Source organism: Camarhynchus parvulus, chromosome 1A (genome assembly GCF_901933205.1).
Source record: "Camarhynchus parvulus chromosome 1A, STF_HiC, whole genome shotgun sequence".
In the NCBI taxonomy this organism is placed as follows: domain Eukaryota; kingdom Metazoa; phylum Chordata; class Aves; order Passeriformes; family Thraupidae; genus Camarhynchus; species Camarhynchus parvulus.
Genome location: NC_044586.1, coordinates 34,814,490 through 34,836,749, shown reverse-complemented (window position 1 = coordinate 34,836,749; position 22,260 = coordinate 34,814,490). Strand labels below are relative to the sequence as shown.

The following is a 22,260-nucleotide window of genomic DNA, read 5'->3' as shown; positions in this document are numbered from 1 at the left end:
TTTAGATCAATAAACAGAAGAGCAACAGTTACAAGTGTTAAAGTAACTTGGAAGAAATTGTAAGAATTAGAAATAGAAAATAAATTTGAGTTAGTGAAATATAACAAAAGAAACAAAACTTGACATAATAATATGGTCAATATTTTGATCAAAATATGATCCTGTAAGATTTCTATTCAAAAGGGGACTCTTTAGAAAAGCCTCTGGCGCACTGTTTTGTTGTTGTTGCTGTTCTTTTTAAATATATGTTTAAGATATGTTAAAGATATGATAAAGATAGGTGGATCTTGACTGGATAACTTATGGAGCTTAAAGGAGGTATTAGAAAAGAAAAATTAGAATGGCAGGTTTAGTTATAGATAGTTGCAAATCAGTCTTAGGCAAATGGATTGAGATTCTTATGTGGTATTTAGTGAACTAAAAAAGAATAGTAATTTTTCTTGAAGATTTTTGTACAAAGGCAGTTAATAAAAAGTGTAATGTTCCTTTGTCCTTGTCACTGGTGTCAGAACATGTAAGAGGGATTTTGGTGGTGAGGCCAAGTACAAGTCCTGTTGTTAGTTGAGTCACAATAGCATTTTCTCTGGGCAATGGATAATATTTTATTATTCAAGGAAAATGATGTGACAATATCCAACTGAAGAAAATGATTAGTTATGGTCATATACCCCTGAATTTTCTTCTTTGTGTCATGTTCTTAAAATTTGCAATGGAATTTATGACTAAGACAAGTATTTTGCCAAAGCCATCTTACTATCTGACCATTTTGGTATTATCCAGCCCTAGAACAGCTGTGTTTGTCAGAATAGAAAATGATTATGATTTCCAAGTGAAAAGCTCTCCTTGAATATAATGTTGCTTTTTCAGTGATGTTTTGGCATCAGATAAATGGCCTTTCATTCTGTAAAAACAACATAAGGTGCCTTTATGCATCTTTGAGGATTTAAAAAATACATTATAGGTTTGCAGGTATACTTGCTGATTTGAAAAATGGTGGTTTACCCATGCTATTAATAAAGTTTAAAAAAACATGTAAGTTTTTTTTTTATTAAAACATTTCTTGTTTTATTGCTGAATATAAACAGCATATTAATTTGTGAGTATGCACTGCCTGATAAGCAAATATCAATTTGAAATTCTGTTGCTTTAAAAAGTAAAGAAGATTAATTAAATGTCTGATTTTTTTTTCTAGTCTGTATCATTAAAATCAAGTAAGGATGGTTTTGTTTGGTCCCTTATAGTCCCTTAATGTTTAACAATTGTTGCCAAGTGCAGGGAAACCAGTGAGAGCCACAATCAGCCAAGTACATAGATGTTCAACTTCATGTTTTGTGGAATTTATTTATTTATTTGGGTTGCTTGTGTGCTTAAGGTACTTCAGTGCATCACTGAATGATTGCCTGGGCAAAGACCCTCAGGATAGTCTCGTATTGTGACATTTGGTACCAGTATGCTGCATGATCTGCATATACCTATCTCCTTTTGTACTTCTTCCCTTGGCTTTTATGTAGGTTATCCAGAGACAAAGCCTCTAGGAATTAAGTTAAACATTTTACATTTCTGTCACAGGGAGGAAATCATAAGCACATATTTACTCATTTAAACAAGTATGTTCTGTTAACCTAATGAAATAAGGAAGCATTTGCATGTATCAAATTCACTTGCATTAAACTTCATTTTTTCTTGTAATATTTGGAGGTGCCATTGGAGAATACAGAAAATAGCAACGCTGTTGTATTACAGTGCTCAGTTTCTGAAAATGAAAGAGGAATTTAGTGTTGGTGACTCATGATACAATCTAATTAATTCCCTGAAAAGGATTTCTCACTGGGTACTTATGCAGTTCTCAGAGATGAGATAGTTTTGATAGAGACAGCTGAAGAATTCCAGAGAAGCCTTTGCAATTATCTCTGCTGTTACAGCTTGATAGAAGTGCTTTAGCAAAGATCTCTCTGGAGCCTGCAACAGGATCATGTTGTAACTGATGCCATGAATAGGACACTCTTGTTCCATAATTGTCAGAGTAAGGCCACATAAGATAAAAGACTGTTCAGATGATAAAGGTAGGAAAGTAAAATACATTTCAGCATAACCTTCTGAGTGGGAGCTGAGGAATGGCTGAGCTTCTCTTTTTGTGGGAAAATAAAAATAAAAGGAGAGCATACAGTGAATGTGTTTGCTTAAGGAAATGCAGCTGAAATGCAATACCTGTGTTTGAAAGTGGACCCGGTGTTCAGTTCATACAGGAGAATTGCATGTAGTGTAACACATGTTACACTACTTACATCAGTTAACCAAGTTTTTAAATAGTTCATTTACATATGTATACCTCTGCCTACATTTGAGCAAATTCCACAGGTGTGACTTAGTCAAAATATACTTATTTTCTGTTAGATATCTCCAAGATGCAGCATATTTAATTTTGGGTTTTTTAAAAAAAATTATGTACATCTTTTTTTAAATGTCACATTTTTGCTGTGTGTTTGATGTATATTATTCTTTTGCTTTAATTCATGCTGTGTTTTTTCCCAATAAGCTAAATTTCACGGGGTATCCAGCTGTGGTTGCTTAGTACCAACAAAGAATGATTGTTTTGAAAAACATGACTTGGATATTACTTGTTGGCTAGTGTTCACATTGCAAAATTAAAGTGCAAATATGCATTCTTTGTATAAGTGCTTGGTAACGTGCTCTTCTAATATTTTAAATGAACTTAGACTCACAGAATTACCCCAGATTTTGAGAACTAAAGAATAATGTATGAATTTAAGAAATTTAAGCTGAAATGAAATGATACTCACTCACTTAAAAGCTGATTTGATTGTGGATATCCTTAGGCTTCTGTTTGACAGAGAACTGTAAAAATATGTTCAGCATTTAAAAGAAAAACCCACAACCTGTATGCTGCTTCTATTACATTCACAGTTCTAAAAGAAAATTATTCTTTGTGTGTTTCGTGAAGAAAAGATACATTTCAACCTGTAAAGCCATTAGCCAATAATTGGAAGTTTTTCTGTGTTCTGAGGTGATTCTGGGGAGCGAGTGTAGACCTGACTTGACTGTATGCAACAGGTTTATAAGCTGTTTATAAGCTCTGGCTTATGTAGTGAGGGACCATATCATGGTCAAAGTATAAAATGGGGACTGAGATTTTTAAGGATCTACCAGGGGAGTGCAGTGAATTTTTTGTGTTGGACGTTCCTGCTGAAGAACAGGTTTATTCTCATGCTCAGTTTATTCTTTGTAGTATGTTGGAGAAAGCATCAATTTGAGGTAGGTGTGTGGAAAACACTAGCTAAAGGAACTGGTAGTTGTTAGAAAGTCTGCAGATCTGAGTGGCATCCACTTGCACCTTCTGAGGGTAACCAGACAGGGAGCTGCAGAACTTCTGGCAGTGGGATGAGGACCATCCTAACAAGTAGTTGCCATGCCAGAGGATTGCTTGGGAGCTATAGGCTGGTGAGTTTGTCTTCCTTCTCCAGTGAGATGGGGACTTTATAGGGTATAAAGGGTAAGATAAGTGAGCACATGGATTAATACATTGATCTTGACTGGTCATCACTACTGCAAAGGGGAATTTGTTCTTACTATCCAGCTGGAATTCTTGAGGGGAGAGTGAGAAGACAATGGATTTTAAAAAAGTTTTTGACAAGGCACGCCACCTATAGCTCAGGGTAAATCATTTAAGAAGAGAACTATTCAAAGTGTGTGTACTGTGGCCAATTAATTAAAAACCACCAATACTAGTATACATCAGGTATACAGTACTAGCCATGAAATTTTGTATATTGATTCTCATCTTAAGTCAGAAGGTCTTTCATAAAGAATGATGCCTTTCTGTGTGTGCCTGTGTGTGGTCTGAGTCTTGTTTTAATCAGTGAAAAGGAAGCTGATTATAAGAACTTACTATTGATAACAATAGCTCTAACAGTATGAATAAAATGTAGTGTAATTGATGCAGAGGATAGAGTAATTCTCTATAGTTACAGAGAATTAGTTAGTTATTTATAGTTATTTCTCTTCGCTAGAGAGAAGGTTAACCTTAATCCTGAATTGCAGGTTTATCAGCACACAGAAAAATAACTGTAGGTCTTCTGTTTTTGTCCCACTGAATTTGAAAAACAGGTGGTGTTATTACATGTTAATCAAGACTGATTTTGAATTGACTACTGCACAATAGAAGAAAGTTAATAAATCACCTGTATTTAGTTTTTGGTTTTATTTATTTAATGAGAAGAGGAAGCAAAATGGATGGGTAGAGATTTTGTGGAAAATTGATGTATTAAATTTCTGGTTTAGAACCTCAGTTATGTAATTTTTTCTGGTAGTCCAGTGTTCCCCTCCTCAGCATCTCACTCCCTGCTTACACCTTGGATACCATGGGGATGTTTTTCTTACCAGGATCCTTCCCAATTTTAGTTTTTATGCCACAAAAGTATTTTTATGAACTAAATCAAACAGCTTTAATTCCTAAAGAAGGGTGGCAAGGTGGACATTCAGTGAAGAGGAGATAAATTGAGGTCTGTGTAATTACTATGATTGATACTTGGTATTACATGAGATAATTGATGGGGAAGCCTTCACGATGCTGTATTGGCCTTCGCAAACTCGAGGAGGTGTTTTCCCACTATTAACTTTTTCATAATTTTTAATGTTTTGTAATTTACAGGGTAAAATATCTTCAGAGATTGATGTCATCTCGCTTGAGATGGTCACCATGTAGACACCTGCAACTGAGTAGCCCCCCATCTTCCTGTATCATCAGTGAAGATAAACAGGCATCTGCAGGGTGAAATTAATCTGTCCTATTTTAGATGTATGTCTTTGGATGAATCAGGATGAACTGAAGTGCTTGCTTCTCTCTCCTTTGCCTATAAAGCTGCCTCAGCTGCATACAACTGAGTATAAGCATCGCTTAGCTACAATGTAGGTATTTGCACTCAGTTAGATGAATCTCAATCCTATGGTTAAAACAAAAACAATGAAGCACACAAAAGCACAACTAAAAAGAAGTAGTTGATATTGAAGGAAAAAATGAAAAATTTTGTGGAAAGGAGGATGGAAGAGCTGTGTGTTTTCCAGGTCATCCTATTATGATCTCTTTTCCTTCCCCCTCTCTAATGCATTTTCAGAACAATCAATTATTTTGCCCTTACAAAGTAAATCAGCTGTAGTTCACGGTTTTTGGTTTGTGTTGCTGATATTTTTCTCACATGAGAACTTTTTAGAATAACGACATAATTTTTGGTTCTTCAAAGAATAATACTGAAGAAGTTTCTAGCTTATTTGTATCTCTTCACATTTGGCCTCTTGTCTCTGCCTCTTGCCTTCTGCATAACCCTATGTGCTGGTTTGCTGATTTTTATATTGTTCCCTTCCCTGCAACTGCTTCACCACTTCTTTATTTCAAGTGCTTTTCTTTGCTTTCTGTTCAGTATAGAGCATCTACCTTCAGCTAGCAGGCACTCTGCCCTCTCTGCAGGGCTTTCTGTTGAATATCTACCCTTGCTAGTATTCTTATGTAAAAGTATGGTGTGTAGAATAAAGCGAGGTAGGATTTTTGTTATTTGACTATATATATGAAAGGATCGCACTGGTTTTGTACCTCCACAATTCAGGAGTTCCCCCAGAACAGGGAATCAATCTCTGTATGGTCTTTTTGGACTGTGCAGTTGAATGAATCTCACTGCACTTTAGATGTCTGTGGCACAGATGTGTACATATGAGCTAGTCACTCAAGCCTGCTTTTGGAGTGAATTACAAGAGGTGAGTGCTTTTAGAGTACAATTTCCCCCATCTGAGGTTTACTTTAAGATTAGATAAAGTGCATCCAGAGGTGACTCTTAAAGCCCAACAACTGTAAGGGAAGTCTAAACAGCTAAAGTGATTATAGTCACAGGTGCTACAAATACCTGCATTGAATCAAGTGTATCACTTCCTGTGTGGCTCTGTCTCAGTACTGTATTGTAGTAGTAGTAGTCATGTTTTTGTGGGTTCATACATAAGACTTACTTTGTTTCCTGTTAAATAAAATTCCATTCGGTGCTATCTTTTGTATTAAAAAAATTTACAAGACGCAAGTTGCAAGTGAAACTATTAATTAAGGAATTTCAAGTATAATAAAATTGAGATATTCAGTAAGTCATAGAATTAAATTGACTTACAGTAATTGTGATCTGTAATGACATAAAAGGATCAAGATGTAGGAGTGGGTCTTTAAAAATTAGTTAAAACTAATCTGGGATCAAGGATAAAATCACATTATTTTATGTTGGCGTGGAGAGAATTAGACTGAATACCTTAGCTCAGCTCTGCATTTTGTAGATTTCAAAGACATGTTCAGTTTTGCATACAAAGGAATTCTTCTCTTAAGTTTGGTTATGGCTTGTCTTTACCATGTTGTGAGTATACAAATTTCTTCAGGGGAAGAAAGCGCATAAACTTCCATCCCTTCAGGCAGTGTTGGCTTACTGTCCATGAATGTGCCTTTTCCCAAGAGCACTTTGCAAAAAAGAGCTGTATGCACCTAAGTTCCTTGAAGTAGCCAACATATTCTACTTTCCTTTCCTATAGCAGTGCAATATCAATGCTGAGGCTGAGAAAGCTTCAGCTGTATCATAGGTTATAAAAGGAGCATATAGGTTATACGACGCTCTGGGTGATCTTTGGCAAGTGATTTCATTAGGGTGTGCCACAGTTTCCTTTTAATTTGCAGAATATTGGCATTAATATTAGTGTGCACTTGTGAGATCTGCTAATGAGCAGTGCTTCACCAGACCCAGGTAGTGCCATTAATCATTGGATCAATAACTAGTGTATTTGTCTGGGTAGACAAATTAAGATAGGGTATAATGGCTTAAGGCAAGTCAGATTTTACACTGACAGGAACTAGGTATGTTTTTTGAATAGGAAAGAATTGTTTTCCACTAGACCTCTTAAACCAATGTGCTTTACCTCTTGACAAGGTACTGAGTCATCCATTGCCTGGAGGAAAGCACTTAAATCATCAATAAACAGTCATTCTGCCCAGTAGGAGAGGCAAGTTCGCTTCTCAAGACATCCTGTGTTGTTCCTCTGTTGGACAAAAGTTGGTGGAACAGAAGTGGCTCTGAGAGTCAAGTGGGGAGCAGGCTCCTTGCATGTCAGGGTGTTCAGAGAGTGATGCTGATAGGTTCCAAAGGGCATCTCCTGCAGCAGGACAGTTTTGTTGGGATTTTTCTGTAGGTTTAGGTCTAGGTCAAGAAGCTTTTGGAAGGTATGGCACTCCATCTATGTATTCTGTTTTTCCTATAACTGAACTTACTGCACGTACCTTCTGCACCTCCCACAACCCTCTGTTTAGGGTAATCTTCCAAGCTTCTCCTTTCAGTAAGCCACTCTTCTTTATGCCAGTTATTCTCTATACCTCTTGCTTTCTATCCTTCTGCCTGCAAACCTGTTTTGCTTCCTCCCTAGTCAGAGTGCCAGTGTTTGCTGCCTTATCCTGCTCTGCTTTCCAGAGCTGTGAATGTCCAGAGAGCTTCTGTGCTTCTTATGAATGTATCATGGTTCTCTGTTCTGCCTACTCTCAAAAGTTCAGGAAAGGTGAAATGAATGGTTTCCTCCCATTTCTTTTCCCTCTACACTTAGAGCTTCATTTGCTCTTGTTTCTTCTACTATCTCTTGAAGATACTTCTGTGTCACTATATGAAGCTTAACTGTGAGGAAGAAACCAGGGCATCCTGGAATACTAAACAGTGAGTAGGAAAAAAGATGTGTGAGGAATGGAAAAATGTAATATTTTTGAGGATTTTGTCTGATATGTTTTATGGGTTTTTTGTTTCTGCTACAGATGTTTTGGATTGCCCTGACCAAGTGACTTACAGAATAAGTAGGATTTACCTATTTATGAGATTAAAAAAAAAAAATCTTCTGTTTATCTGCTTAAGCAGATTTATCTACTGTTTATCTGCTTAAATGTCTCTGAGAACTTCACTCAATCTGTTTCTCTAGTAATATAAGGGCAATAATGTTTCCTGACCTATGGTATTGTCTGCTCAGGTAATAATCTGTTTTGAAAGGTGTTACTTCGTATTCTGCAATGTGTTCCAGACATGATTTGTCTTCCAGTAAGATTATATACCACCATAACAGCATACTCTAGTGTTAATAATGCAGATATCGTGTTTTGGTTTATTCACTATTCAATTCCTAAAAGCAGCTCAGTTACTCTGCAACCTATATAATGTTTGGTTTTGCTGCCTATGTGAAGAACTTGTGTTTTCTTACAGCTTACTAATAATTTACAAATATTTTTGATTTATGTCATTATTTCAAGTGTTGTTTATTACAGATCCATTCAGTACTTAAAAATAGTCACTGTATAAAAAAATCAGTGGAACATATGTAAAATGATCTAAAAATTAGTCAACAGTTAAATTTCCAAACTATCCTGAACTTTAATTTAGCAGGAAAAGACATAGAGTCTTGTTTTGAAAGCTGAAGCTAGATAAATTCAAGTAAATGAAACTAGATATCTTCCAACTAGTAAAAAGGTGTGTAGTTTCACTGTGAGAGTAAATATTAGTTGTGACACATTAGATAGTACTCTGAAACATTATTCTGATCTTGAATTTTCTAAAATGGAAAGAGAAACCACAGGGGTTTTTGCCTAAATTAATAAATTAATGCAGAACAAATGTTATATAAGTCATTTTGACTTTAGAATCTGTAAATTTTTGAATATATGTAATGTTCTCTCTTTTTTTATTATTGTCTGATTGAGTGTTAATCTAATTTCTGGACCTTCATCTCTAGATGAGGTTGAATTCTAGCAGCATGTTTTCTTAAAGCCTTTAATTCACGGATTTGCAATCACAAGTGTCCTCCCTCTTGTATGGTGATCAGTACTAAGTATAACATTTAAATATTGGGATTGGAAGGCTGGTTGTCTTGAAATTATATTGTAAAGTGGGATATTATAGCTAAATGGTCACATCAGATCTGCAAAGTTACTTCTGCTTGAAATAGAGCACTTGGGCAAAGGGAAAATACACAGTAACTGTGTTTCTGAGAGTGTGTGAGAAGACACAAAAAGGATGCTTAAAAAAGCTGCTCTTGCAAGTATCTGTTTCTTGCAGTAAGTACTGGGATTTAGAATCACTTGTCTTTTAGATCTCTATGCTTTGTCTGAAGAGGAAGAGGCTAAGAACTGCTATAAGTAGAGAAAGAGTGCTATACAAGTACTTACCTCTTTGCATGATAGTCTGAAAAATAACCTGACTATTAATAGGTCAAATATATATATCCACATCTTATAAAATTCTAATGGAAATTATTGGCTTTTAGTCCCCAGATCTTGAAAGTGTTACGAAGGGAAGTAGTATCACTGAATCCTGATGTACAATAGTGTAATGGAGATAAAAGTATTGTGAATAATCACTGAGGTAGAATTTGCAGTTGACACTACTTCTTTGCTCTCAATTAAAACTGGGCCTTTCTGTTGAGTGCATAGAAGAGTTGGGGTCAGTCACCTGTGGAACTGACACATGCATGCTCCAGCAGTAGGGAGAGTGTGTTGTTTGACCTGCGCCTTATTGAACATATGGGGCAGGATATTAGCACTTATTATCATTTATTAACACATTATCACTTTGCCTCCTCACTTTTCCTAGTAAGCATTTGCATTATCTTCTCTTTCTCTCTTTCATTCTAGCACAAATAAAGATTGTATAAGTTACAGGTTTCAGGCATATTAGTGTTGGGGGGAAATGCCTACTTCTGAGTATATTTATTGTGTTATATTGGAATTCAAAGCTGGTAACTTTGTTTCTCTATTATTTCCCATAGGGTGCAGCTCTGATTCGAATGTTGGCTAGCTTTATGGGTCACTCTGTGTTTCAAATGGGCTTACAAGTAAGTAAAGGCATTTCCATCTTTGTGTAGATGTGTATTTCTAGCAGTTTCTCTTGCTCCCTCTTTTTTCTTTTGAAGCTATATTTGCATCAATTTCTGGAAATGTTTCTTTACCTTAGGACCATCTGAAGTACCGCCATGTCCCTGAAGCTGAATTTGATTGAAGATGCAGTTTCACCTATATTTCTTGATGTATGAAGTGATTGTACTTCAACTGGCATACAGTTTTGTGTAGAGTGCCACATAAAAGGCACTTTATCCATATGACAAATACGTGAAGGACTAGCTGAGGAAGTAACTACTTCTCTTCACCTGCGTTTGACTGCTGGTCTAACAAATAATAACAATATAAGCCAGCTGGAAAATAAACAGCCTTAAAATGAATAATGCTTTTCAGATAAATATTTTGCCATGCTTTCCTCTGTAGCAAAATCCTTGAGCTTTATTTTTACCTTCAATAAGCATGGAGTGCTCTCTGCCTTAATGATGTTTTGAAAACTCACTCTGTCTTTTAAAAGAAATTTAAAGAGGTAACATTTCTGTGGAAAGAGAAAGAAATTCAACATGGTGATTACCAAGGATGAACTCCTTTCAGCAATAATTCAGGACAAAGGAGTGTTTAGTAAACTATTTAAAAACAAACAAGCCAAAGCATAAAAAACAATGCAATTCCCTCTATTCCATTGAAATCTGCTTGAGTAAATCATGTTACAGGCAGCTGTGATTGATGAATTATGTATGATACAGCCTGCTACTTAGAAGTGTCCTTTAAAGTAAATTGATGTTCACCTGAAATACAATTATGCTAAGTTGGAAGGAGTAATCAATCTTATCTGTTCTTAGTAAGCTTTTCATTTTGAAATTTAAATAAACTACATCTAGGATCAGGTCATTTTTTAACAGAATAATTCTACCTCTAACCAAAATAAATTGGAAGATAAAATATAAAACAAAAATTAAATGAATGCATTGGTCATGTCAGAGAGATATTTTCCGTGCAAAGGCAATGAAAGGAAACTTGCTGAGGAAATGCAGCTTTTTAGAGAATTTACAGTACAATCAGAGTTTGTAGCATAACTTACTTATGGGACCAGCTTGATCATTTGCTTAGTTGTAACACCAAGTCAGATCAATTAGATAAATTTCTCATCCAGATGAGAACTCTTTAAAGCAGAAGTTTCCTTCATAAAATCTTCTGTATATCAAGGGTAAAACCATCATGTCATTTAAGACAGTAAGACTTCTGTCCTTAGTCCTGCAAACTCCATATTCCAGCCAGAAACTTCTGTTTGGACAGATCCATTCATGGAGGATTTCAGTAGCCCTTTTTCCCAGTGGAGTATGTCACTCAGGGTTTTAGAAAGGAAAAGTTTTAGTCTGTACATCTTAAACCCTGTTTTTCTGTTTTCTTCTATGTTTGCCTGCGAAATAACAGTGTGCAAGTTGTCTTGAAATAGACTGAGAAAAAAGCTCAGATCAAAGAATAGCTATGCAGGGATTAATCATAAGTACCATAAAATTGTAATGGAGCTTTGGTTTTTTGATTTGAATGGTTTCCTATTACTTCTGCTTCTCACTGGTTTGGCTCTGAATAGAAACCATTCTGTTTGCTTATGAAAGTCTATGAAAAATCTAACTGTGAAAATCTGACTAGTACAAGTCTTGGCATCAGTTCAGTAGGAAGATGATGATTTTAGTTAAAACCAGTTTGAAATCTAGATAGAGATTTTCCATGTGTATGTTTTCAAGCTGAACAAAATAAAATATAAAGTTCATAAGTTTTTCATAAGGTACAAATTATACAGTTGGAAATATCTGTCAATCATTTAATTTTTTGTCTTTTGCAAATCGAACAAAATACTGTTCCTGCACTGAATATTTGGGAGGCTATAGCTTTGCTAATGACAAGGGAAACTGGAGGACTAATTTACCCTTTCTGTCATGCACTGGTTTAGGCATTTTAGCTCTTTAGCTTGGTACCATCACATGGGTTTTTGAATTATGTTGCCTTGAATCCTGTTTTAACATGGAATTCTAATATTCAACTAAGTGTCATTTCTGTAGAATAGCAAAACTGAATACTACTACTATTTATAAATCTCTTCAGATAACAAATATTCTGAAAATGCACTTGGTGGTTCATTCCTCCTGTGTCATTCTAATGGCTTTCTGAGTAATTGAGTTCTAAAAGACCTCCACAGCCAGTTTTTCCAGGAGAATGCTGTGGGAAATGGTGTCAAAAGCATTAGGAAGTTTAGGTAGACAAAATCCATGGCCTTTCCCTCATCCACAAAGCAGGTCACAGAAAGGGGTCAGGTAGGTCAAACAGGACCTTTCTTACAGCGATGGCACTCAAGACAATCTGCTTCATGACCTTCCCTGGCACTGAGGTCAGGCTGACAGGCCTGTCATTCCTCAGAACATGCTTCCAGCCCTTCTTGTAAATTGGTGTCACATTGCCCACCTCTGGTTGTCTGGGACTTACCCAGTGAGCCAGAACTACTGGTAAATGATGGAAAGTGACTCGGTGGACACTGCTGCCAGCTCCCTCAGGACCCTTGGATGGATCCTGTCCTTTCCAATAGACTTCTGTGTATTTAAATGATGTAAAAGACTGCCAACCATTTTCCCTCAGATGTCTGGTGCTTTAGTTCTCCTCTCTGTCTGTTGTCCAGCTCAGGGGGCTGGGTACCCAAAGAACAATTGGTCTTACTATGAAAGACTGAGACTAAGAAGGCATTAGGTACCTCAGCCTTTTCCTCATTCTTTGTCACAATGTTATTCCCCATATTCTGCCAAGAATGGAGATTCTCAGCCCTCCTTCTGTTGCTAATGTATTTATAGAAACATATTTTTAATGTGTTTTACAGCAGTGTCTAGATAAAGTTCTACTTTGGCTTTGACTCTTCAAGTTTTCTGCCTGCATAACCTCACAATGCCCTTGTAGTCCTCCTGAATTGCTTGTCCCTTCTTCCAAAGATCATAAGCTTGTTTTTGTTATCTGAGCTCCGGACAAAGCTGTCTGTGCAGCCAGGCTGATGGTCTTCCCCACTGGCTTGTCTTTCAGCATGTGGGGATGGCCAGCTCCAGCACCTTTAGGATTTCTTAAATATATTCAGCATTCCTGGACTCCTTTGCTCTTCAGGCAAAAGCCCAAGGGACTCTCTCAAAGAGTGTCATAAACAGGCCAAGGTAGCAGTTCTGCTGACCCCTCTCCTAATTTCTCCAAGAATTGAAAACTCAAACTCTGTCATTTCATAATTGCTGAGCCCAAGATGCCTTCCAATCATCACGTCACCCACCAGTCTTTGTTCACAAACAAGAGCTCCTGCAGGGCTGCTTTTTTAGTTGTCTTGCTCAGCAACTGTGTTTGGAAGTTAACTTCCACACACTCCAGGAACCTTCTCTATTGTTACCTCTCCACTGTATTATATTTCCAGTATTATTTAAATTCTTCTGAATGTATTAGCTATGTTCTTAAGTGTTTAACAGATTGTAAAAAAGAGTAATTCTGAGGTCTTATTAAAGTAGCATAAACAAAAATGAGTAGTTCTTTATTTGTGTTTGCATTGTTTGTGGTTTCATCCAAATCAAGGCATGATTCATCATCTTATTAAGAGCTAAAGAATTAGAGCTTTAACATAGGGGATGCTACAACAGACAAGATGTAACTTAACTTTGGATTAGGGAGAGGAAAAATAAGGTTTAGAACAAGAAGCAAATAGGATTGCTACCTTATTTGTTAATTGCTTGTTTTTTCATACTCACTTGGCACGTGGACATTTTAAATAGCAGGTGGAGACAGGTTGGGGGTGAAAAATCCCTTATTTGTCAAAGAAAACAATCAATTGCATTAAAAAGAAAAGTTGATGGAGGAGAATGAGGTTCTTTGGTGGATATTTTTTACCAATAAATATGATCTGATGGAAATGTACAAATGTGCATGTGATCTGTAACAGTTTAGCAAACTGTTCTGTTAAGGAGTCTGCAAGCGAGTAAAATTCTGGTAGAAGTGCTTATTTTTACAGCGTAGATGTCTTTGTAGAGATTCATATCTGTCAAAAATAACTGGACTGTTCCTATGATGGTAAATATACTAGAAAAGGGCATTTGATTATACAATAAAGCTGCATCCAAGAGACTAGTGAAGGTAGGATTTTTGAAAAGTCCTTCAAAGATATGATGTATTGAATTATATCGCATTTCAAACAGGAGATTTAGTTACAGACAGAACATTCTCACTGTAGCACTCTGTAGGCAAAAGCAAAAGAGAATATATTACTATTGGCTGTAATGAATAATTGAATAATGACAGTAGTAGCCACAGCTGGTAACACTTGCATGTGAGAAAGTTACAGCTATTATTTTTGAAGAAAATGTCTAATAAATCCTTCCTTCTCACAGCAGGTGATTTATGTCTTTTTAAAAGTTCTGGCATCTTTCATGATGTGCAGTTTCTTATGCTTCAGGAAAATTCAAGATGTGCACATCACTGAATGCCAGTACTCTTCTTACAAAATGGTGTTGCTTTTCAGTCAAAAAGCTATTAATCAGGTAAGAAGGTGGTTAGAATGTGAACAGGCTTGGTCAGCACCACTTGCTCTGATTATGTTTCTGAGCTGCACAAATTGATAGAGGTAGAAGCCATAAGTTGGCTTTATCATTCAGTCGTCACTCAGGGTGGTAACGTGCAATATGATACTAGGTCTGTGTGAGATTTTCTTCTGTAGGCTGTTGTTCCAACTCTGTGCCTGAAACAAATGGTTTCTTACATGTCTGGTGTCACTGGATTGCATTTTTGGGAAGATTTTACTGCATTACAACAGTGCATCTCTTCAAGTAATCAGTGCTTGGTTTTTATTTTTTTCACATTAAATAGAGAGAGAGGTACCAGTGATTTGAATTTGTAGATGTGTTTTAAAAGGCACCTCCAGTGCTGTAATGAGATATTTCTGCACTGGTGTATTTTCTTATATTTGGTTTGATTATTTTGGAGCTTCATCTCTATTACTGTACGTTTGTCAACACTGCATTTCATTTCCTGTGTGACAGCTCATTGATCACATAGATCTGTATCCTTTTGAACTTCACTTGCTGCTATGTATGTGTTCATCATTCACTCTGATTTAGTGCATCATCAGCAGTTTGAATTAGTTACCGTAGGAATCTCTGCTTCTGTGATAAATTAACTACTTTTTAGGCTTCACATTGTACATTTGGAGGAATTTTCACACAGTGCTTTGGATAGACACTGTCTCTTTTGGTGCTGTAGAATGGCCACTGTATTGAAACAAATTAGTCAGCCTTTCACAGGAGCTGTCTGGGGAAGTGTGGTGTTCAGGCTATTAAATACAGCAAGGTTCAGATTTCAGTCACTTCCTAGTATCATATTGCTGGCTATTTAAACTTCCTTTCATCCCCACTGCTTTTTCCCGTTTTTTAGACACCTACCATGTGCATGAAATAGTAATGCATGAAATATTTTCATCTATTTCCATGGTATTATATGATAATCTATTTTTTACATAATGTATTAAAAAATTACCTATTTAATACCTATTTATTATATCTTTATTACCAATTCATTACAGTTAGTTGTTCGCTATCTTTAATGAGACATCATTAGAGACTTCTTTTCAAGAGTTTTCTGTAAAAACATAAAAAAATCTGCAAAAACAAAAAAAATCAGGCATCTTAGGATCAAGGTCAGTGAAGCAGTAAACTGCGATGCTGCCTGCAGATCAACAATGCACATGGAACTACCTGGAGTCTTCTTTTGCTCAGTCAAAGGATGTAACTTTTGCCACCCAGGAGGAGCATCTTTACATCTACAGTACCTCTGGTGTTGCAGCTGGTGCATTTACTAGATGTTGAGTAAAGTACTTTTCAGCTGATTCTGCACCCACCTCCTCTGTTTAGAAAAGCTGAGTGTGTGACCTTAGTGAACATCAAAGTATCACCATGGATGTTCTGGCAATTAACTGTCTGAGGTAGTTGCTACCAATCCCTTTATCTGAGAATTGTCAACTGGAGAACTCGAGCATGTTCAAGGGAGGACTTCAGAAATCATAGGAAATCTCATAGGAGCTGACATCACTGTTTTCTATGGTGCATGTCATATGAGATTGTTAACATCTTTCACCTTTTTTTCCCCCTTAGCATTTCTTTTGCTTCTAATTTACATCACTCTGGATTTTAGTTTACATTTGTTAAATGAATTCAGTGTTATGGACTGAATTCCTATAGACTTTGATTTACACAGGTCAGTAAAAGACAGTAGGTCTGTTTCTTGCATAAGAAACTTCCATAAGTTTTTGTGTCACAATATGTTTTTCTTTTGAAAATGTTAAAGACTTATAGCATAGTAAGGGCCAGACTTGGGTATCACTCCAAAAATAGAAATTCTTCCTCTAACTCCAAGCGTATTTGAGTATACTGTGTGTAGTGAAATGCTAATGCTTAAAGGAAAATTGTGTTTGAAGTTGCATAATTTAAATGTAAAGTTTTTGAGAAATGCTAATTTTATTTTTCCATTCTTTTTTTTTTCCTGTGTGTGCACCTTTATCGGGTTTTTTAATTATGCAAGTACCCAGTGTTTTCTACATAGGACAATGTCTGATTCAGTTCACAAGGTGGACCATGCTAACTGAATTGTTCTTTTGTTCAATAGTTTCATATACTTCTCATTTGCTATGTAGCCCAGTTCCTGATTGCTACGTTCAATTTTCTTAAATGTCATCCAGTGTGGTGTCAGGGTGCATCACCAACAGTTAATGCAGAGGACAGAAACCTCACAGGGAAGAAAGACATGGTGCCTAGGGTGGAGATCCAGGCACAGAGAAATTGAAGTTAAAATTTACATAGGTGTGAAGTATGCAAAAGTCCCAAGTCTGAGCACTTAGGGATCAGAAGAGTTTGTGGGTTCAAAGCACAGCTTTCACTGCCATCATTGTCAACTGTGTGGCTGCTGCTCTGCCTGTGAAGACACCAAGGTGAGCCTCCAGAAAATGCTGATCATTCAACTAATATTTCTTTAAAGATATTAATGAGAATGGAGTGCCTGTACATCTGAAGGGAAATTGGACCAATGTGAGTAAAATGAAAAAGATATCCATAAAATTTGGATATCTATTTTGAAACCCAAGAAGATATTCTGATAAAATGTTTAGCATTATAAACCACTTTAGATACTCAGAACAGATGTCACATCAGGATTAGTCACAGAGTCCAGCTCTGCTACAAATGAGACCACAGTGCTGTTGTGATGTGCAACAAGCTGATCTACAGACACAGTGAGGGTATTTGGTTTATCTACAGTTTAACTATTACCGACACAGTGAGGGTATTTGGTTTATCTACAGTTTAACTATTACCTTTTTGAAAGCAGAACATTGGCAAGGCTGAGCATAATGCACCCACAATTTTAGCAGCCACACATCATGCGTGCTGGTGGATTGTGTCCCATATAACGTTGGTGCTCTGCAAAGGGAGCTTCTTCCTGAAATGGTGCATTAGCAGAATATTCCTGTTTGGTTGTATTATCTCCTTTCCATCTTTCTGCTTTGCTTTGTGTTCCTGGAGCATTTGGATCACAGTTTTCTTCCCCAGTTGTTGGGGGTTGCCAGGAGAAGGGAGACATGGGCTCTTTGCTTTCTGCTTCAGGGCCTGAGTCTCCCTCTGAGCATAAGCACCTGTGAGCTGTCGGTGCAGGGAGAGAGAGGATCTCTATTGCTGCTGGATATCTAAAAGTGATCAGTGCTTTAAGAAAAAGCATTTTCCTGACCTTTAGAGCTGTGCTCCAGTGCATGGGGACAGCAGATGGAAGGACACACTCATAAAAAAAAAAAAAAAAAAAAGGTGGCATTTTTCAGTACTTTCTGGTGTTGACTAAAATTTTGGAGAAGAATTCAATCTAAGATGGACTCTTTGAAGACAGGATTTCAGTTCACATAGTTAGACTTTGCCTACATTGGAGGTTGCAGCAAGGAACATAAAATGTGGTGAGAGTAGCTGCTGCTGAACCTCAAAAGCCATCAGCGTCCCTAGTGCCTGGGTTCAGAGCAAGGTTATGGATGGTATTGCCTTCATTAGGAGGAAGTAATGGTGTTCTTCAGCTAGGATAAAATGTTAATTTGCTCTGCTGATAAGGCTTTTACAAAAAGAAAAAAAACTAGTATACACACTGTGTATAAACCAAGTTTGTTTTCTTGGAACAGCATTGCCCTTTATGGCAATGTTAGAGTCAGTCACGTTACAGATACTGCACAGCTATTCGCTTGGTGTGCCTTCAGTGAGCTTCTTTTTGTTGCATATGAAATTCAGTTATGACTGTTTTCTCTTTCATTTTTATCATAGGAATTATTAAGAGAAAGAGTGATAGCTAAGAATTTCCAGATAATGTCAGCAGGCTCAGCAGCTATTTACAAAAATGTTTTCTTTTGGAATAGAATTACACTGTTTTCCTGATAGCAGCTCAGGGCCAACCTTACCTCTTTTGTTATGAGGCAGCTCAGTGGATTTTACAGGGCACTGGAAGGGAATAATTTTGTGCGTGATTTTGCTGCTCTTATGCAATCAGAATTTCCATTAGCTCTTTAGAAGTCAGTGGGGATATTTTCAGAACAAATACAGCAGGATTGAACTCCTAGTTAACATGTTATATATATTGGAAATTAAATAAATAGATCAATCTACTTCAGTCTAGTGGAGGACATTTAGAAAAAATTATCCTGAATCTATGCTGGACAAAACATGTTGTTGTGAAAACTTTCTCCTCTTCTTTATCATCTCTTTCTTCTCTTCCTCCTCCCTTTTTTTCTTCCCCTTCCTCTTCCTTTACCTTTCCCTACATGCATTTAAAGCTAAATTACTGTGGCTAGCTTGACACACATATCTCCAGATGTAAGGGCTAATGATTTTTAAGGTGTTTTCATTTTGGGAAAAAAGAAGGTGCAACTCTAGGTACTGAATTGTGTAAAGGTGTTTTGCAAAATGAGAAACATTTTCTCATTGCTTCTCTATCTGTTATTCACTGTTAATGTACGAATGTTGCAAGTCCCAAAATTGTTACAGAAAAGTACAGCAGAAATTTTTTGCCTGGTTAGCAATTCTTGGGCATAGTTCAGATTAACTCAGAGGAATGAGCAGCCAACCTGTCACAATTAGCAGGTGCCATCTAAATATCTCTGGAAAACTTTCCATCTTTTTTTTTTTTGTGCACTAAGAATATAATTTTTGAGCAATGTGTGGTTTTAGGTTAAAGCGTATTATACAACCAGACAAGACAGAATTAAATGAATGTACAAATTCAGTCAAATGTGTGCAGTTCGATTTCAGAGAGTGCTTTATTTCTGTAGGATTTGTCCTTAGCTCAATATTTTAGTACTACTACCAAATAATACATCAAATACATTTTTCTTTAAAGCCAAGCTTCATATACTAGCAGGTTTCTCACTGCACAGCAGATACCATCAGACTCTGCCATGCACTAACTTTGCAATCCTTCTAACTGTTCCCTTTAGACTTCACTTACAAACTGCTTTGCCACCACACTGCAACTGCTGCTGCTATGTTTCAAAATGGAACCGCCCTCCTCTTCATATTCATAGCTAAAAGGTGAAGTTGAATTTTACAAGGGAAATAAACCTCTCAATTTAATATTTCTCATATTTTATCAAGGATTCTCATCAAAGCAGGATATATATTATAAAGTAGCTGGAAATTTGCTGGAATAGAGATTTTTAATCAGTTTTAGATGCCTCATTTACATTGGGTTCATAGAGTTGCACTACAGAAGATTATTAACTGAAAACTTGAATTCTTTACAGTCACTTAAGTTTTTCTTCTTGTGTTGGAATGAAAATGAAGGGCCATGTTGATTTTAGTTGGCTTATTTCTAATTTAGGATACTGGTTTCTTATGAACCAGCAGTAGGTAAAGCAAAGAAAGCAATCCCATTGACTTAACGATGGCTCTTGCCTGCTTTCTTTTACTGGCTTCTCCTGTATCTCAGCCTGCATATAACAGGGCACAGGTCCTGTCTGGATCCTCTAAATGAATGTTGTACTTCTAATATCATGGATGAGATATTCTCAACATTGCCCTAATTTTTCTCCTGCAAAATCAATGCTAAAACTCCCATTGGCCCTTATAATGCCAGAAATGTCAGTTCTGCTGATCTGATTATTGTTAGCATCAATGGGAGTATCATGAATTACAAAGGAAAAAGGACAAAGTAAAATGCTGTAATTATGTGGCCCATTCAGCATCGTTGGCTCCAGAGAGAATTAGGATTTATTTCCATGTGTGGTTCCAGTTTCACTCTTTCTGATTAGTACTTATAGCTTGCTGTTTAGACATAATGATTTAATTGTAGATGTTACATGTTGACTGGATATTTTCCAGTTGCTGCTGGTTTGTCAGCATTATATCACTGTTGTGTGTGAAAAAAGTTGAAATGCACCTTTTGGAAATTAAGGGCTTGAATTTCAGCTGGTATACAGTGATAGGATTCCACTGAGTTTCTTCCCTAGGATTTTATGTGTTCACTGAAATAGTGACCCAAAGAGAAGGCAAAACACAGCTGAAGTGAATTTTTGTATGATGGCTTTGAAGTATGTTGCACACCTTTTGGGCTTTTTTTAAGCTTCTTTTTACCTATTTGTGAGTTTGAACTAGAAGCTAGCTAAGAAGCTCCTGGTAGTAGACATTTTAAACAGGGTAACACAAAAGTTCATTCAAAGCTGCAGAAGGTGGGAATTATAATTGGATTAGTTGAACCTTGTGGTAGCCCCATGTGGACACTTGAAAAACTGAAGTTAAATGTTATTTCCTTTCTTTGATTTCTTTGATTTATGATTTTAATGTTTTTATTATTAAATTTCTGAGTTTAGTCTACTTCAGTTTTGAATGTAGTGTCCACACATCATTTCTAATGGTTAACTAATTCACTATAAAAATTAGCTTATTGATGAGAAATGACACTACCAACTGTTACTTAAACATTTGAAAAGAACATTTGAGCATCACTTTTAGAGAAATGCACTTCAAAATGAAATTTTGTTCCTCTTAAATGTGATGCCCTGATAATCTTTCTCTTAGCTATATTCTGAAATCACCACTGTGTGTCTTGCTCTCCAGTCTCTTTCATAATACTTGGGACATACTTGGACAGGCCACTGGCTTAGGAAACCACTGTTCTGTTTTCCTCAATGCTGCCTCCAGCTGCTTGTTCTCCTCCATTCATGGCCACTCAACACCACTTCATTTATTCCAGTGGAGGAGTTTGGAGTCCTCCTTGGTAAACTTGATCAAGGAAGGAAGGGTGTCCTTAGTGGGAAATGTTAGATTCACTCCTGTATAGGCCATTTTGGAGGTCTAGTCTGCAAAGCACCATCAGGAACAGGGGCGTGGGTCCAAGGAACAGCAAAGATTGTGGGACCTGCTTAGTCTGGCTGTACTACTAAAGTATCATCAAACTGTGATGCTCAAGGCAGATACAGGAACGCATTTGATGCTGTGACTGTAACAGATGTGATAATTTTAATACTAGGTAAGGACTATCTACATAGTCAGGCCTGCTATCTGCAGGCATTACCTCATATTCCTTATGTGCTTGCTATTTCAATATGATTTTGATGCTGCCTTTTTGTTATTTTGAGTTGAAATGTTTTTTGAGTTAGTTAAATTCTTGGCTTTTGAGTAACTTTATTTTTCGTAGGAAGAACATTTTAATGCAGTTATAGATTAAAGTATGGGAAGAAAATCAACATTTTTGATCCTCTGGTGGAAGCTATGATGAAAATATATTCTATGACTCTAGTATATTCTGTATGTTGGCAGTTACTAGACTGCGTGAAAGCAGTTTTGGGCACTTCTAGTAAGAAGATGTAGTACTAGACTGGTATGACTAGTATGACTCTAGTATATTCTGTATGTTGGCTTACTTGTCCAGGGAAAACCTGTTTTCCAGTTTTTTTCTTAGCTGGCATTTGCAGTAGTGCTTTGACAACTGGTCTGATAACAGCTGTTCTTTCAGTTTGGAGGTACCTCTGCAGCTTGACTCACTGCTACAAATTAAATCTTGACACAAATAGAGTTAACCCCCAACTAATTTGCCTTACACAGTGTTGACCATGACCAGTAAGGTGAACTTACCTACTCCTTTGTTGCTTGGCTGACTGCCCAGCCGGGAGGGTGATCACTCCGCTTCCTTATGGCTGTTTCTTCAGGATTAGTCTCTTGTAAAGCTGAAAAATACTGCAAATGTAGTTGGCTATTTTAACTTTTCTATTCAGTAGTCTTCCTCTTTTATGGGAATCTTCAGAGTTTTGTAGCTTGCTGGAAGTCCTTTACCACTGGTTCTCA

General features: G+C 36.7%; 1 protein-coding gene across 1 annotated transcript in view; it reads left to right on the top strand.

Annotated features, from left to right (window-relative positions):
- TRHDE (thyrotropin releasing hormone degrading enzyme) overlaps positions 1–22,260 on the top strand; it is a 210,342-nt gene that overhangs the window by 103,550 nt on the left and 84,532 nt on the right. The window contains exon 7 of the mRNA XM_030959613.1: positions 9,829–9,894. Within this exon, the coding sequence (XP_030815473.1) occupies positions 9,829–9,894 (66 nt within the window). The remainder of the gene's footprint in view (positions 1–9,828; positions 9,895–22,260) is intronic.